The following is a 17793-nucleotide window of genomic DNA, read 5'->3' as shown; positions in this document are numbered from 1 at the left end:
TTTGACTCCAAGAGAAAGATCCTGAAAAACCAGCAATGACTGGTCAAGGAGGATTTTTTTTAATATGGGTTTCCCAGATTTTGCCAGGTATTTTGTGAAGCTAGAACAGTATTGTCTGTGTGCACCATGAACCAGAAGGCATTTTCGGAATAAAGTTGAGCAAGTTGAACATCAAAACAAAAAACACCCACCAAACTGTTCCAGTAAATATTCATTGCATTAATCATTTGCCTGCAAAACTTAACATTTTGTTGGTTTACTCTGGCCTACGGTGCTTTACAATTATTTCCTCTCTTCACATTACCTATAAACTTTAAAATATTTAGGGCGGTATCCTTTTAGCCCTGATACCGTTTCAGATTATCAAAATGCCTGGATATCACGATTAATGACTGATGGTTATTTTCATGGTATCCAATTAGGGATAAGTCGATTTTCAAAAAAAATAAAGACTGACGCAAATATGTATGAATTAATCATACGATAACTATGTATTGTGCATGTAAATCGAAACGACTATACAAAAATAGTTGTTTACAGGTATTTATACAGTCTACTTTTCAAGAGTAGAGAAAGGAAAAAAATAAACACATTAACAATAGCACATTATTTAACGAAGCCTATTTTTTTTACTCCAAATGTTAAATGTAAAAAAAAATGTCCAGCACAGCTGTCATTTAAAAAAGGAGATCTACAATAAGTACTATGCTTCTAGTTCAATAAACAGATGAACCCAATGTCTTTGAATGACATAATAGCTGATCAGTGTACAGTACATCTTATGAAGACCCGTAAAGTAAAGAACTACTTCTGAAACTTAGTGATTACAAGATATATTTTTCAAAGCTTAAGTTTCTTTCTTCTTCCTCTACCATCAGGTGCTCCATCCATTTTCCGTTTCTGAGCCTGCAATAAAAGGTTACAGTAAAGGTTAGGATTTTGCGTGAGGAACAGACTACTGTTAAGATTTATTTGGTTACCTAAAGGGCAACTATCCCACCGTCTAAACACTGACATCTATCCCCATGTTATTCTGACACAACATAGTAATTCATTACATACACACCGATTCCGTGCACTATAGAAATTCAGCAAACCTCAAAACTTCACTCGTCTCCAACAACTTTCAAAATCCTTAAATGTACCCTTTTGAACATAAACGCAGTAACAATCTAACCCATGACCACTTACCTTCCAACAACCTAAATATTCTGGCAATAGAAGCATGACACACATGCAGTGTGGTTGGAACATATCTAGTATATACATATATATATATATCTAGTAATCATTTTTTCCTTAGCCCCATCAATATAGAATGATGAAAATATTAGAAGCCAAACTCACCGAGGATGATCTTGGTCCACGTTTCTTTTTCTCAGCTTTTTCCTTTTCTTCCAGTTCAAGATTCTCCCTCTCAATTAAGGTTATTAAAGTATTACATCTTCTCTGCAGTTCCTGAAGTGATGCAACACACACGTTTTCAGAATACGTTGCCCTTTCAACTTTGACCACTTAAATATTTGTCTAAATGCACTACAAGTACACAAATGTTATTGTACACAAAAAGCATTTAATCTGACTAAAAAGTAGTTTCTCCTGTACTTTCCTTTTTGATTGCTTCCCTTCACTATTAACCCAATGTTTATAGAAGCAAGTGTTTACATATTAAGTATGTCGCCAGATCGCCAGTTTCTTCGGAAACAGATACAGTAATAAGCTGACTGAGAGGTAGAAAATTGGAGGTCATCATAAGGCAAGGGGTGAATAATCCTTTAAACTGTAATGGTAGTTTTTCCACAAAACGCAAGCATCTTCCAAGCACATGAATTACTGTAAAAGCACCAAAATTTACTCACCATTGCAGTTCTTGATTTAAGAAACCAATCAAATCTAAACTGAGGCGAGTTCCGGATGCATTGCCTAAGCTCATCATAGACATTTTCCTTGTCAAAACCAAGTTTGTGCAGCATACAGATAAGAAAGCGATCCTCCTCCTCTGTGTAATTTTTTCCCTTGTTTGTGCCATAAGAAATCCTCAACTGATGAAAAGGTGCCTTGTATCGGCCAATCTAGAAGAAACACAGCAAATTATTTGCACAGACTTGCATTATTAACCTTTATGTAGTGACAGCATTTTATGCATCACTTTACAGAGACCTCAGTCTCTGCCCTCATGCAGTTTACAGGCTATATTTGCCAAACATGGAAGGGTACACAAGATCAAAAGCCAAATACATTTCCTGGATGTTCTGGACTGTGTCCTGTGTGATACATAAGATATATTTGTGCGCTGGTACTAATAACAGAATACACACTGATGGAATCGAAATTGTTTTACTATATTTAAAATATTTGTTCTGCTTTGCTAGCACTAGGTTTAAAAGATGGTTTCCATCAGTATCAAACTATATATATATATATATATATATATATATATATATATATATATATATATATATATATATATATATATAAGGAAGCACGTCTTTACAATAAAGGTAACTAGATGTTGAGGAGAGAGGGATATTCTCTGATATCTTCTTAATTATACAGTTATGGTGGTATAGTAAGATAACCACTTACTGGAATAATGCTTTAGGAAATTTCCCACAGGATAATCTCACTGTGAAGAGTATTATAATCAGGATTGGCACATTTACTATCTTTACAGGAAGTGTACACTGGGCGGACATCCGTGCGTTCCACCACGATTCAGGTGGAACGCAGGGCGGAAGTCAGTGATTCAGGCTGTCATACGAACACTTTAAAGTTACCATTTGAGACTCCCTTTGAGTAAAAGTCCATGTTGAGCTCAGAACAAGGATCTATTCCCTTTATTGCGATTCGGACATGTATTCATTTAAGCCTGTTAAATTAACCAATCATCAAGGTATAGGAAGTGAGGTAACTCGCATATAGGTATAAATAGGCCAGATATAGCCTCTCCAGTTCACTTGATATCCAGGAGAGGAGGCTGACACATATCCAGAATCTTTCATTGTGAGTAGAACTTTATGGCCCTAATTGAATTAATTATCTCACTTTATTGAGTGTGATGTGAATATCTCTAACTATTTCAGTTGGGGATTTATTTATTTATCCCCCTGGACAACCTGTTTGGTGTCATTGGTTTTACCTTAAAGTGAGTAGATTCATTAGTTTATTTTATAATCTAATTATAGCCATGTTGTTCAATTATCACCATGAACACCATTCAATCTATTTAGATTCTTTGTGGCACTTTACTAACCATGGAGGACACAGTATAATCGGTTTTGTCCTATAACTAAATGTGAGTATTAAAATACACCTCAATAAAGGCTAAATTAGGTTGCAATAAATTTCTACTACAAGTTGAGTATCCCTTATCCAAAATGCTTGGGACCAGAGGTATTTTGGATATGGGATTTTTCCGTATTTTGGAATAATTGCATACCATAATGAGATATCATGGTGTTGGGACCTAAATCTAAGCACAGAATGCATTTATGTTACATATACACCTTATACACACAGCCTGAAGGTAATTTTAGCCAATATTTTTTATAACTTTGTGCATTAAACAAAGTGTGTGTACATTCACACAATTCATTTATGTTACTTATACATACAGCCTGAAGGTCATTTAATACAATACTTTTAATAACTTTGTGTATTAAACAAAGTTTGTGTACATTGAGCGATCAAAAAACAAAGGTTTCACTATCTCTCTTTCACTCAAAAAAGTCTGTATTTCGGAATATTCCGTATTTCGGATATTTGGATATGGGATACTCAACCTGTAATAGTTTAAATCTGTGTTCTATAGAAAACATCTACCAGGAGTCACTAATAAGGAATATCTGACAAGAAGACCCCCGACAATTATCTTTTATGTAAGTGACTAATTAACTCTTTAGCCGGTATATAGTTCGAATTAGTTTATTGAATTTAATAAATACAATCTCTCCACCAGAAATACATACCACGTTATAATACTCTTCACAGTGAGATTATCCTGTGGGAAATTTCCTAAAGCATTATTCCAGTAAGTGGTTTTCTTACTATACCACCATAACTGTATAATTAAGAAGATATCAGAGAATATCCCTCTCTCCTCAACAACTAGTTACCTTTATTGTAAAGACGCGCTTCCTTATTGTAAAGACGTGCTTCCTATATTTATCAAGTCTGTATTATGAGGTGTTTTTTCCACTCCTTTGGATCTGTTATACATATTGTTAAACGAATCTGTTAAATGAACTGGTTGATGAAAATATGACACCATTTGATGTATCTCATTTGCTCTTTTCTCTCTCTCTCCTCCATTCACCCCACCAGCTACGACTTGTACCCCTGATGAAGTCCATAACGGACGAAACGCGTTGGGTTTTATGAAAAATATATTTAATATACACTGTTTCTGCATAAATGTGTATTGTGCTTATGGAACAACGTATACTACAAATTTTAACTTTTATTAAAAATAATCTTTTTGTCATTCTGGTTATGCTGGTTGGATTTTAATTTTTAATGACATTACTGGATCTGTGCGCCCTCTGAATACTTGTATTCTATATCTTTGTCTGTCTCCCACTAGCAGGGAGATTTTTCACGAGGTGCTGCCCCATTTATAGTACAGCGCGAATTAAAGGTATTGAGAGAGATATATATATATATATCTATATCAACACAAAGCAAAATCCCCTTACTAAACATAGTACGCATAAGGTCTGCAATTTCAATCAAGCACTAGGACACCAACATTACCTTTGTATCCAGAGCTTTCTTTATGCTAATTCTTCTCTGTATCCTTGCTTCTCCCCTTTCTATCTGAGCCATGATTTTCTCAATGTCTTGTAGCTCATTGCATCTTTCCCAAAAGACAGCTGAACAAAATCATTAGTTTGGATCACAATACATACATTACAGGAAAAAAAAAAAAAAGTGTAGTAATATTTATGCTTAGAGACGCTTTAAATCTTACAGCAATATATTTCTAGAAGACAGATTGCTTTCCTTCTATAAGACAGAGCCCAGTTTAACTACAATATAAACATTTGAGGATGCGCGAGACAAACTGATAACAACTGTATATGCATTATTTGCTGCTTTCCTTTTAAGATCCAGTCTGAAAACTCGTTTTTGTACATATGTTAAATCCTTTTCTAGACATCTGTTTGGAACACTGGAGCCATAGGGTATAGAGGTGCATGTAGGAGCAGAGGCACCTAATTATTAAGTCTGAGCTCTTGCTCCTCTACATCCCCAAGCCAAGAGTGTACCAGGTATGTGTCTAACTCGGTCCCAATACATAAGAAAGGTTAAAATGTAAATGAGAAGAGACCAGAAAGAGGACATGGACTTGTCTAGTGCTGAAGTACACTGGCCTGTTGCTGTTCTCCCTTTCCTCATTTACATTTCTATCTTTCTTCTGTACTCAGCAGTTTTAAAAATAACTGAAGCTCTCCCAGGGTTAGGGGCAGAACATCAGTACCCGATTCTGCCATCACCCCTACATCCAATGGTCCCAGTGACCCCCAAAGTGATGTAATTTTTTTTCTTCAAATATTAGTATAGACAAGCTAGCGTCTTTGGCCTTCCTCAGCTCAAACTACTATAGTCTGCAAACAAAATAATAGGTTTACTTCATCAATCACATGTACCTTAGCATTCACATTATATAACACACATAGCTCAGAAAGATTGTCCATAGCATGACTAAAACATAAAATAAATAAAAATGAGTATGCAGCACTACATAGAAATACCCTGCACAGAAGTACATAGAGCCTTGTAAACAAATACAAAGAAACCCTCAAGGGGCCAGCAAGGGATTTGCATAGGGCGATTAGAAAAAAATATCTAACTAAAATTCCTGTAGCAATCCATAAGAACTCTTCTGTACGAGTTCTAATTCAAATATCAACCACCACTATATAAAGGGTCGCACAGAGCGATGGATAGATTTTAAAAATACGAGATTTAAACCTGCCAGTGGTTTTTCAATAAAAATAACTATACTTTATGCATGTGTTATTTCAAAAAAAATTGTTATAAACAGTTTATACAATAATACAATATAACAATACATTAATGTATCTACTTTCTCAAGTTTATCCGGCGGACAAAGCGGTACTGCAAATTGGTGCTGTGAGTATGCAATACAGCTGGCTACACAAAAAGTGACATTACAGCAGACTTGATTTCTCACATTCTTCATCCCAACCACCCAGCCGGAAAGCTATTGATACAAGTTACTAAGGGGTCTATTCATGAAGCAGTGAAAAGAGCGGAGAAGTGAGCCAGTGGAGAAGTTGCCAATGGCAACCAATCAGCTGCTACGTATGATTTTATAGTATGCAAATTATAAATGTTACTTCAATGCTGATTGGTTCTTCACCACTGGCTCATTTCTCCACAGTTTTCACTGCTTCATGAATAGACACCTAAGTCTTTGGACATTCACACAATTGTTATAATAGTGACTGTCATTTTATGAAAACAGCTGAAACAGTTTCCTTTAACGTGTCACAAGTCTGCTATGATCATGAACTGGATAAACTTGAGAAAGTAGAGATGCATATATGTTTTATTGTTATATTTTATTATTATATAAACTGTTTATGCATGTTTTTTTGTATAACTTTTTATAAAGTAAAATTATTTTTATTGAAAAACCACTGGTAGGTTCACGACTCGCGACTTTATATAGTAGTGGTTGACCTAGAGCCTTGTGCCTAAATTAATAGCCTCATACCCGCTAGGCCTCGCATACTGTCACTGTACAGTGCATCCGGAAAGTATTCACATCCCTTCACTTTTTCCACATTGTTATGTTACAGCCTTATTCCCAAATGGAATAAATCAATTTTCCCCCTCAAAATTCTACACACAATACCCCATGACAACGTGAGATTTGTGCAAATTTATTAAAAATTAAAAACGAAGAAATCACATGTACATACAAATATTCATAGCCTTTGCCATTAAGCTCAAAATTGAGCTCAGGTGCATCCTGTTTCCACTGATCATCCTTAAGATATTTTTACAGATTAACTGGAGTCCACCTGTGGTAAATGAAGTTGATCAGGCATGATTTGGAAAGGCACACACACCTGTCTATATAAGGTCCCACACTTGACAGTGCATGCCTGAGCACAAATCAAGCGTGAAGTCAAAGGAATTGTCTATAGACCTCCGAGACAGGATAGTCTCGAAGGCACAAATCTGGGGAAGGTTACAAAAAATAAATAAATATTTATCTTCTGCTTTGAAGGTCCCAATGAGCACAGTGGCGTCCATTATCCATAAGTGGAAGAAGTTCGGAACCAAATGGACTCTTCCTAGAGCTGGCCGGCCGTCTAAACTGAGTGATCGGGGGAGAAGGGCCCTAATCACAGAGGTGACCAAGAACCTGATGGTCACTGTCAGAGCTAGAGCATTCCTCTGTGGGGAGAGGAGAACCTTCCAGAAGGACAACCATCTCTGCAGCAATCCACCAAACAGGCTTGTATGGTAGAGTGGCCAGACGGAAGCCACTACTTAGTAAAAAGCACATGGCAGCCCATCTGGAGTTTGCCAAAATGCACCTGAAGGACTCTCAGACCATGAGAAACAAAATTCTCTGGTCTGATGAGACAAAGATTGAACTCTTTGGCGTGAATGTCAGGCGTCATGTTTGGAGGAAACCAGGCACCACTCTTCACCAGGTCAATACCTTCCCTACAGTGATGCATGGTGGTGGCAGCATCATGCTGTGGGGATGTTTTTCAGTGGCAGGAACTGGGAGACTAGTCCGGATAGAGGAAAAGATGAATGCAGCAATGTACAGACACATCCTGGATGAAAACCTGCTCTAGAGCGCTCTTGACCTCAGACTGGTACGACCGTTCATCTTTCAGCAGGACAACAACCCTAAGCACACAGCCAAGATATCAAAGGAGTGGCTTTAGGACAACTCTGTGAATGTATTTGAGTGGCCCAGCCAGAGCCCAGACTTGAATCCAATTGAACATCTCTGGAGAGATCTGAAAATGGCTGTGTAGCGACTCTTCCCATCCAAACTGATAGAACTTGAGAGGTGCTGCAAAGAGGAATGGGCGAAAATGCCCAAAGATAGGTGTGCCAAGCTTGTGGCATCATATTCAAAAAGACTCCAGGCTGTAATTGCTGCCAAAGTTACATCAACAAAGTATTGAGCAAAGGCTGTGAATACTTATTGATTTTAGTTTATTTTGAATAAATTTGCAAAAATATCAAAAAACTTTTCACGTTGTCATTATGGGGTATTGTGTGTAGAATTTTGAAGGGAATTTTTATTTATTTATTCCATTTTGGAATAAGGCTGCAACATAAAATAGGGATTTTTGCTACTTACCGTAAAATCTCTCTCTCTGATTCCATCTGGGGGACGCTGCGCTGTTACTTGTGGGTTAGAGAGTGTGGATGGGAGTTTGGCACAGAACCTATCAAAACTAACTCCTCCCCCCCTCTAACCCCTCCCATCTCCAGCCTACCACCAGATCACCTCAGTTAACGTTTAGCAAAGCCGGAGGAGATGAGATAGAACCTGACCAAGGAAACCAGACAAAAATACGGGAGGGATCGCAGCGTCCCCCAGATGGAATCAGAGAAAGATTTTACGGTAAGTAGCAAAAATCCCTATTTCTCTTTCATCCATCTGGGGGACGCTGCGCTGTTACTTGTGGGATTTCCCAAAGCAAGCTAATTAGAGGAGGGAGACGTGGACGGCATAGCCGTCCGTAAAATCTGACGCCCAACAGAGGCAGACTCCAAACCAAAAGTATGAAAACGGTAGAACTTTGTGAAGGTATGCACGGAAGACCAGGTTGCCGCTCGACATAACTGCTCGACGGACACTCCACCGCGCACAGCCCAAGAGGATCCAACAGCTCTGGTCGAATGAGCCCTCAACGAATCAGGAACAGGTAACGCTGAAGAAACATAAGCCTGTCTAATAGCAGATGTAACCCAGCGCGCCACTGTATTTTTAGAGGCCGGCCAGCCACGCTTGGGCGCAGCAAACAAAATCAGTAAGGTATCCGTACGTCGAATAGATTCTGTACGGGACAAATATATGCGTAAGGCTCTAACAACATCTAAGGAGGCCAAATGGCAATCCCCTCCAGCAGATTCTGGAACAAACGCCGGAAGAACAATGTCCTGATTCATATGGAAAGCCGATACCACTTTAGGCAGAAAAGAAGGCTTTGTACGCAAAACCACTCGATTGTCGTGAAAAACCAACAAAGGCGGCCTGCAAGAAAGGGCTGCCAACTCAGAAACACGCCTAGCGGAGGCAATGGCCAAGAGAAAAACCACTTTAAGAGTAAGAAAACGTAACTCAACAGAATTTAATGGTTCAAACGGAGGCTTCTGGAGAGCCTGAAGAACCAGATTTAAATCCCACGGTGGAACCGGAGGTATAAAGGGAGGTTGAATCCTGAGTACACCCTGAAAGAAGGTCTGAACATCCGGAATGGTAGCCAATCTTTTTTGAAAAAGTACCGACCGTGCCGAAACCTGTCCCTTAAGAGAAGACAAACGAAGTCCCTTAGTCAGACCCTCCTGGAGAAAAGAGAGCAGACGAGGTAATTGGAAGAGGTGCGGGGACAACACACGCCTTTCACACCAAGCAATGTAAATACGCCATACCCTGTGATAAATACGAGAAGTGACAGGCTTCCTAGCCTGAAGCATTGTTTTTACCACTGGACGAGATAATCCTTTAGCTCTTAAAATGTTGGATTCAAGAACCAAGCCGTCAAAGCCAGACGATCTAAACCCTGATGGTGACAAGGACCTTGTAAGAGGAGATCGGGTCATAGAGGAAGACTGAACGGTTCTCCGACCACCATGCTCCGAAGAAGAGTGTACCACTGACGTCGAGGCCAGTCTGGTGCTACAAGAATGACTGGTAGACCCTCTCTGCGGATGCGTTGAAGAAGACGCGGTATCAAGGGAATTGGAGGAAACACATATCCGAGACGAAATTGCCACGGGGCTGTCAATGCATCGATTAGCGTTGCTTGAGGGTCTTGAGTGCGAGAGCCGTACTGAGGTAACTTTCGGTTTAGGCGGGATGCCATGAGATCTATGTCGGGTGTGCCCCACTGAGACACCAGGGTCAGAAAGACTTCTTGATGTAGTTCCCATTCCCCCGGATGTATCGTGTGGCGGCTTAAGAAATCTGCTTCCCAGTTTTCTACCCCTGGAATGTGAATTGCGGATATGGTCGGAATCCACTTCTCCGCCCACTGTAGAATATGTGTGACTTCCTTTATGGCTCTCCAACTGCGAGTTCCTCCCTGCTTGTTTATGTAAGCTACTGCTGTTGCGTTGTCTGATTGGATGCGTACTGGGTGACCCCTGACACTGTCCTGTATCTGAACCAGAGAATACCGAATTGCTCTTAACTCTAAAATGTTGATTGGTAGCCTTGATTCCTGAACGCTCCAGAGCCCCTGGAGATGCTGAGACTGAAATACCGCCCCCCAACCGGTGAGGCTGGCGTCCGTGGTGACCATCATCCAATCCCATACCGTGAACGGTGCTCCTTTGGTCAGATTTGGACTGTGAAGCCACCAAAGTAGAGACTGTCGAGTCTGAACCGACAGCCGGCATAATTGCAAGTCCAGATGCGGATCCGTCCGATTCCAAGAGCCCAGAATCTGAGACTGAAGGGCACACGAGCATGAAATCTGGCATATGGTACCGCCTCGAACGCTGCTACCATCTTGCCCAACACCTGCATACATCTGAGAACCGACACCCTTGGCAATTGTAAGAGAGAGCGAATCCTGGACCCGAGATCCTGAATCTTGTCCGGAGGTAGAAAAACCCTCTGCCTCCTTGTGTCGAACAGGAGACCTAGAAACAATATCTCCTGAGAGGGAGTCCGGGAAGATTTTTGGAAATTCACAATCCATCCGAAGGATTGCAGAGTGGCCGTGGTGCGCTGTAGGTGTAGTTGAAGAAGTTCTGGCGAGGAAGCTTTTAGAAGTAGATCGTCTAGATAAGGAGTAATATTGATCTCCTGGCCTCTGAGGACCGCTACCACGTGACCCAATATTTTTGTAAATACTCGAGGGGCCGTGGAAAGACCGAAGGGAAGAGCCTGAAACTGGAAGTGCCAGGGCCTTAGTGCGAACCTCAACAGACATTGGTGACCCGACCAAATTGGAACGTGGAGATAAGCGTCCTTTATGTCGATAGATGCCAAATATTCCTCTGGTTCCATGGCTGCGATGATTGAACGAATCGATTCCATTTTGAACTTCTGGACAGAAAGGTAAGGATTAAGGCACTTTAGATTTAAAATGGGCCAAAAGGAACCGTCCGGTTTGTTTACTAGAAAAAGACTTGAGTAAAACCCTTGACCGCGTTGAGTTCTGGGAACTTAACGAATTACTCCTTGTTTCAAGAGCGTGAAAGTAGCCTGAGTTATTGCTTGTCGTCTGGAGGGATCCCGCGGAAGAGGAGTGATGAAGAAACGGTTTGGAACAGGTTCTTCGAGATCTAAAATGTAACCTCGGGTTATGACTCCAGACACCCACTGATCCGGATGCGACAGGAGCCACACCTCTTTGAACTGTAGTAACCGCGCTCCCACTACCAAGGATCCCTCCAGGGGATTCCTTGCGTCATGCTGCAGGCTTGTCGGCAGGTTTGACTGCCGCTCTGCGAGGTGCTTGTGCGCCCCTACCACGGTACACGCCTCTACGTGGGAATCTTGAAAAGGCCCGAAAGGACTGGAACCCGCCCCTACTCTGAGTACGGAAGGATCGAAACCTAGTCGCTCTTGACTTCTGAGGGGCAACTGGAAGAAATGGACTCTTACCACCTGTAGTATCAGAGATAATCTTTTTAAGCTCTGAACCAAAGAGGAACTCTCCTTCAAAAGGAACCGCTGTCAATGTCTGTTTTGAATCAGAGTCAGCGTTCCAAACACGAAGCCATAGCGCACGCCTTGCTGTAACCGCCTGAGCAGATACCCGCGACTGTAGTGAGACAGAGTCTAGTAAGGCCTCACCAACGAAGGTGACCGCCTCGAAGATCTGCTCAGCCAGCTGAATAGCCTCTGATGGGTCATCTGACTGCATGCCAGATACCACCTGGCCCAACCATTCATCAACGGCTTTAAGGACCCAGGCACTAGCAAGTATTGGGCGCAGAGAAATACCTGATAAAGCAAAAATGGACTTAAGAATAGCTTCAAGCTTCCGATCTGTTGGATCCTTTAATGTCACTGATTGTGCTGAAGGAATTACCGTAGCCTTCGCCAAATGAGAAATAGGAGCATCCACTCTCGGAGCAGTCTCCCAGAATTTTGTGTCGTCATCTGCAAAGGGATACAAAAATTTTAATTTCTTAGGAGCCTGAAATCGTGAATCTGGCCTAAGCCAAGGTTCCTTCAAAATGTCTTCAAAATGAGTATAAGACGGAAAGACTACTACTTGTCTTTTCTGACGCTTGAAGAAACCTGAAGTCTCCGCCTCCGCCGAATCCTGAATATTAAGAGTCTGACGGATGGCCTCAATCAATAATCTGACACCTGAACTTGTAGATAATTCCTCCTCTTCCCAGGCGGAAGTATCCTCCCACTCAGACTCCAGTTCGCCCTCCTCCAGAGGAGCGGATACCGGATCCAAGTCCTCTCCTGGGAAGGTGATAGCGGCCACCGGATGCTGTCGCTTAGCGGCCGCCGAACTGGACGCTGACACCATCTTGTTAATAGACTGTGCCAAGTCAACAATACTTTTTCCCATATTCCTTGCCCAAGGTGGCTCCATAGCCGACTGACCGGAATCCACCCCTGACTGTGATTGACGTAAATCAGCAATAGCGTCGGCCATGTTCCTGGCCCACAGAGGGACTGACTGATCTGCTGATACACTAGGCTGCTCTACTGTAGGTGTCACGGAGCATGTCCTGCAGAGCGAACCAGGATCCGTGCTACCCTTTGACATCTTTGAACCACACTGAGAACAGGCAAAATATACAGCTGAGCCTGTCTTCCCCTTAGTAGGTTTGTCTGGCTTACTGGTCATTATTATATATTTTTTTTTTTTTTTTTTTAGTGACTTATTAAATAAAGGAAATTTCTATATAAAAGGCTTCCCACCTATACAGTTGCTGACAAATTGTGTACCCCTCCTGTAAATCTCAGTGTGAGTACTAAACAACTGATAAAGTCAAGACAGCCTGTGGGAAACCTTGCAGGATACTTCTTACAATCTTATACTTGCTATTTTGCTGCTCCCCGCCTGTGAGATATACAGGGTGAGATGCTGTCCCTGTGTGTTGTGGCGTCAGCGCAGTGTCCCTCGCTTCCACTCCGGCAGCAAGCAGTAAGATGGCGCCTGAAGGTGGGACCCGCCCCCACAGAGTGAGGACGACGGACGCTACATGGCGGGTGTGCAATGCGGGAAGACGTCATCTCCCCCAGCATCCCGCCGCGGTTACCGCTCCCCTTCATTGACCGGAGCGTCATACGTCCCCCTTCCCTGAAGGGACCTTCCGCTCTCTGCGCTGTTACACTAGCGGCGGCGATCTGAGAGATCCCGTGCGCTAGTGCTGCCCGCAGGGACCTTAGCGCTGCAGTGAAAAGAAAACTAGCGGCAGTGATTTGAGTGATCCCGTCCGCTAGAACTGTGAATACAGTCTCCTCCATAATAGGGGAACAGGGGGAGGGGGGGGGGATTAGGATCTTGTCCTACCGTGACAGCCAGTGTCCCCCGCTCTGTTTATGCCTCCTCGGATCTGAGCCCGGAATGAGAAAGCCCCAGTGACCGCAGTATGGTGACTCCCCAGAGGCGCAAAAAGGAGTGAGTAAAAGCATACTGACTAACCCCACTCCTGTTATACTTGTCACCTGTGGACAGGGACTAAGTATTATTGAAGAAATCTAAAGAAAAGAAATAAAACCTAACTAAAAGCTATAGCTAAGGAATCTGTGCCTGTACTCCTCAGGCACAAAACTAAAACTGAGGTGATCTGGTGGTAGGCTGGAGATGGGAGGGGTTAGAGGGGGTGGAGGAGTTAGTTTTGATAGGTTCTGTGCCAAACTCCCATCCACACACTCAAACCCACAAGTAACAGCGCAGCGTCCCCCAGATGGATGAAAGAGAAATGTGGAAATAGCGAAGCGCTGTGAATACTTTCCGGATGCACTGTATATATCCCTGTTGCTCATTAGTTCTGCTTCTGCCCCATTCACTTATATTTCTTGTGGTGGTTCTGTGTCTCCACACTAGCAAAGATAAGAAAAAGCACTACCATTTCATTCAATTGAATTGTGAGGCTTCATGGTTTTAGCCAACACCACTACTGAGAATTCATGTAGTGAAGCCAGAACTACTGTAACAAATTAAACTAGATCCTGCGATGGAAGCGTGAATGATAAGCTTTCCATTTTACAGTTGGACCCTGTATTTGTAAAGATGCACATGACATCTTGGCTCCAAAAATGTCCCCAAACTCTACTGCAGATAAGCTAGAAGCCTACTTATCCACGGGAAACATCAAAAATGATCTAAAAATTGAGCAGTGAACACAAACCAATTGTCTTTACAACAAATAAACCACTTACATATTTACACCCCTGCTTGCAAAAACATAAGGGAAACCGTTACCTGAATACTCCATTACATCATCCGGAGTTTTGCCTTCCACTTCACGGGCAATATTTTCAATGTCATCGCGTCCCCATTTTTCATTGGCTTTGATGAACTGGTTAAAATCTCTCTTGTTCCAATTGGTAAAGCCCTGAAAAATGAAGACAGAACATTCCCTTAGCATAAATATGACATCTAAAAGATACGCATTTGTGTTTCATAATCATAACGTCTTGAAAGCCAATAAACTGCTGCTTTGCACACCTGAGTTAGTAATTTTTCCTTTTCATCCAACTCTTCGTCATTAAGTGGCTCTGCTTCATCAATCTTCAACTGTTCTTCCTTTTGTGCCTGTGCTGCATTAGGTAAGTCAGGGTTGCGAGGTACCTGAGGTAGCAGAACAGCATTAGTGACTGTAGTACAGAAATTATACTGAAAATTTAGCTTGAAATTCAAAATATCTTACCTTATAACCAATTGTTTTTCTATAATAAAGAATTTCCTTTTCCAATAACTCAAATAATCGTGGAGGGAAAAATTGAAAATCTTGAACATTTGGTTGTTTTGGAGGTCGTGGAGCCTAGGCAGATCGTAACAAAAGTTATTTGCCATGAAGGAGAAAAGGGCTAATACAGGTTGAGTATCCCATATCCAAATATTCCGAAATACGGAATATTCCGAAATACGGACTTTTTTGAGTGAGAGTGAGATCGTGAAACCTTTGTTTTTTGATGGCTTAATGTACACAAACTTTGTTTAATACACAAAGTTATTAAAAATATTGTATTAAATTACCTTCAGGCTGTGTGTATAAGGTGTATATGAAACATAAATGAATTGTGTGAATGTACACACACTTTGTTTAATGCACAAAGTTATAAAAAATATTGGCTAAAATTACCTTCAGGCTGTGTGTATAAGGTGTATATGTAACATAAATGCATTCTGTGATTAGATGTAGGTCCCATCACCATGATCTCATTATGGTATGCAATTATTCCAAAATACGGAAAAATCCCATATCCAAAATACCTCTGGTCCCAAGCATTTTGGATAAGGGAGACTCAACCTGTATGATATACCCAAGGTGCCCCCAATGCAACAGAGGGGGACTTCATCTGCTCTTTTTTATTGGGATTGTACTAAAGTCAATCTCATACACTTACCTTCGGTATTTTTGGTTCACTGACACGAAGAGCTTCTCTAAAATAGGCATCAACAGCATAATTTGCTTTTCTTTCACGCTTTGGAGGTTCAATCCATTCGGTAAATGCCATCTTGTTAAAAATAAATAAAAAATAGTCATAAGAATATATTAAATAAGGCATACTGCTCCATAAACATTACATTAAAAAAAAAACAACGCGTATACAAACGCAACAATATTAACTGTGGAAGTCATTTTTACCTTTTGTTTTTCTCTGTAATCTTCACCTTCAAAATTATAAACACTGGACTCCGTATCCACAGTAAAGTTCCTCAATGAGCTTTCACCCATGTTTGAGAGTTTCTCTTTCATTTCTGCAGTCTAAAAAAAATAAAAATATAAAACAAAAATAAAAAAAACTCAGCAAGGAGAAGTAGATTTATAGAAAATTTCTAGGAAAAACTGATAAATGCGATTCCTCGATTAAGTACTGGATTCTCTGATGTATATCAGCCTAAAACCTTTAAGGCAAAAACGTATAGAATTGTGTACATACATTTATATAGGTTGATACAATTAGCATGAGCTTACTCACCCAGTAAGTAAGTATATGCCACATTTGCGGTACTCACGAGATCAGGGATTTTTGTTCGCCACTTTACTAGGCTGCATACAAAAAATAAGAATTTACTTACCGATAATTCTATTTCTCGGAGTCCGTAGTGGATGCTGGGGTTCCTGAAAGGACCATGGGGAATAGCGGCTCCGCAGGAGACAGGGCACAAAAGTAAAGCTTTTACAGGTCAGGTGGTGTGTACTGGCTCCTCCCCCCATGACCCTCCTCCAGACTCCAGTTAGGTACTGTGCCCGGACGAGCGTACACAATAAGGGAGGATTTTGAATCCCGGGTAAGACTCATACCAGCCACACCAATCACACCGTACAACTTGTGATCTAAACCCAGTTAACAGTATGATAACAGAGGAGCCTCTGAAAGATGGCTTCCTAAACAATAACCCGAATTAGTTAACAATAACTATGTACAAGTATTGCAGATAATCCGCACTTGGGATGGGCGCCCAGCATCCACTACGGACTCCGAGAAATAGAATTATCGGTAAGTAAATTCTTATTTTCTCTATCGTCCTAAGTGGATGCTGGGGTTCCTGAAAGGACCATGGGGATTATACCAAAGCTCCCAAACGGGCGGGAGAGTGCGGATGACTCTGCAGCACCGAATGAGAGAACTCCAGGTCCTCCTTTGCCAGGGTATCAAATTTGTAAAAATTTACAAACGTGTTCTCCCCTGACCACGTAGCTGCTCGGCAGAGTTGTAATGCCGAGACCCCTCGGGCAGCCGCCCAAGATGAGCCCACCTTCCTTGCGGAATGGGCCTTAACAGATTTAGGCTGTGGCAGGCCTGCCACAGAATGTACAAGTTGAATTTTGTTACAAATCCAACGAGCAATCGACTGCTTAGAAGCAGGTGCACCCAACTTGTTGGGTGCATACAGTATAAACAGCGAGCCAGATTTTCTGACTCCAGCCGTCCTTTAAATGTATATTTTTAAGGCTCTGACAACGTCCAACAACTTGGAGTCCTTCAAGTCGTCTGTAGCCGCAGGCACTACAATAGGCTGGTTCAGGTGAAACGCTGATACCACCTTAGGGAGAAAATGCGGACGCGTCCGCAGCTCTGCCCTATGTCGAATGGAAAATTAAATAAGGGCTTTTATAAAACAAAGCCGCCAGTTCAGATACTCTCCCGGCCGAAGCCAGGGCCAGTAACATAGTCACTTTCCATGTGAGATATTTCAAATCCACATTCTTTAGTGGTTCAAACCAATTGGATTTGAGGAAATCTAAAACTACATTTAGATCCCACGGTGCCACCTTAGGCACCACAGGAGGCTGTATATGCAGTACTCCTTTGATAAAAATCTGGACCTCAGGGACTGAGGCCAATTCTTTTTGGAAGAATATTGATAGGGCCGAAATTTGAACCTTAATAGATCCCAATTTGAG

The 17793-nt window shown here is 41.5% G+C and overlaps 1 protein-coding gene across 1 annotated transcript in view; it reads right to left on the bottom strand.

Annotated features, from left to right (window-relative positions):
- Nucleotides 1-240: 240 nt before the first annotated feature.
- SMARCA5 (SWI/SNF related, matrix associated, actin dependent regulator of chromatin, subfamily a, member 5) overlaps nucleotides 241-17793 on the bottom strand; it is a 145023-nt gene continuing 127470 nt past the window's right edge. Inside the window, exons 16-24 of the mRNA XM_063920413.1 lie at nucleotides 16030-16149; nucleotides 15788-15898; nucleotides 15088-15201; nucleotides 14886-15008; nucleotides 14640-14772; nucleotides 4753-4871; nucleotides 1860-2072; nucleotides 1348-1458; nucleotides 241-906 (exon numbers count right to left, since the gene is read on the bottom strand). Coding sequence (XP_063776483.1) covers nucleotides 841-906; nucleotides 1348-1458; nucleotides 1860-2072; nucleotides 4753-4871; nucleotides 14640-14772; nucleotides 14886-15008; nucleotides 15088-15201; nucleotides 15788-15898; nucleotides 16030-16149 — 1110 coding nt within the window. The 3' untranslated portion in view covers nucleotides 241-840. The remainder of the gene's footprint in view (nucleotides 907-1347; nucleotides 1459-1859; nucleotides 2073-4752; nucleotides 4872-14639; nucleotides 14773-14885; nucleotides 15009-15087; nucleotides 15202-15787; nucleotides 15899-16029; nucleotides 16150-17793) is intronic.

Source organism: Pseudophryne corroboree, chromosome 1 (genome assembly GCF_028390025.1).
Source record: "Pseudophryne corroboree isolate aPseCor3 chromosome 1, aPseCor3.hap2, whole genome shotgun sequence".
In the NCBI taxonomy this organism is placed as follows: Eukaryota; Metazoa; Chordata; class Amphibia; order Anura; family Myobatrachidae; genus Pseudophryne; species Pseudophryne corroboree.
The sequence above is the reverse complement of the archived record's forward strand: the minus strand, read 5'-3'. Positions and strand labels throughout refer to the sequence as shown.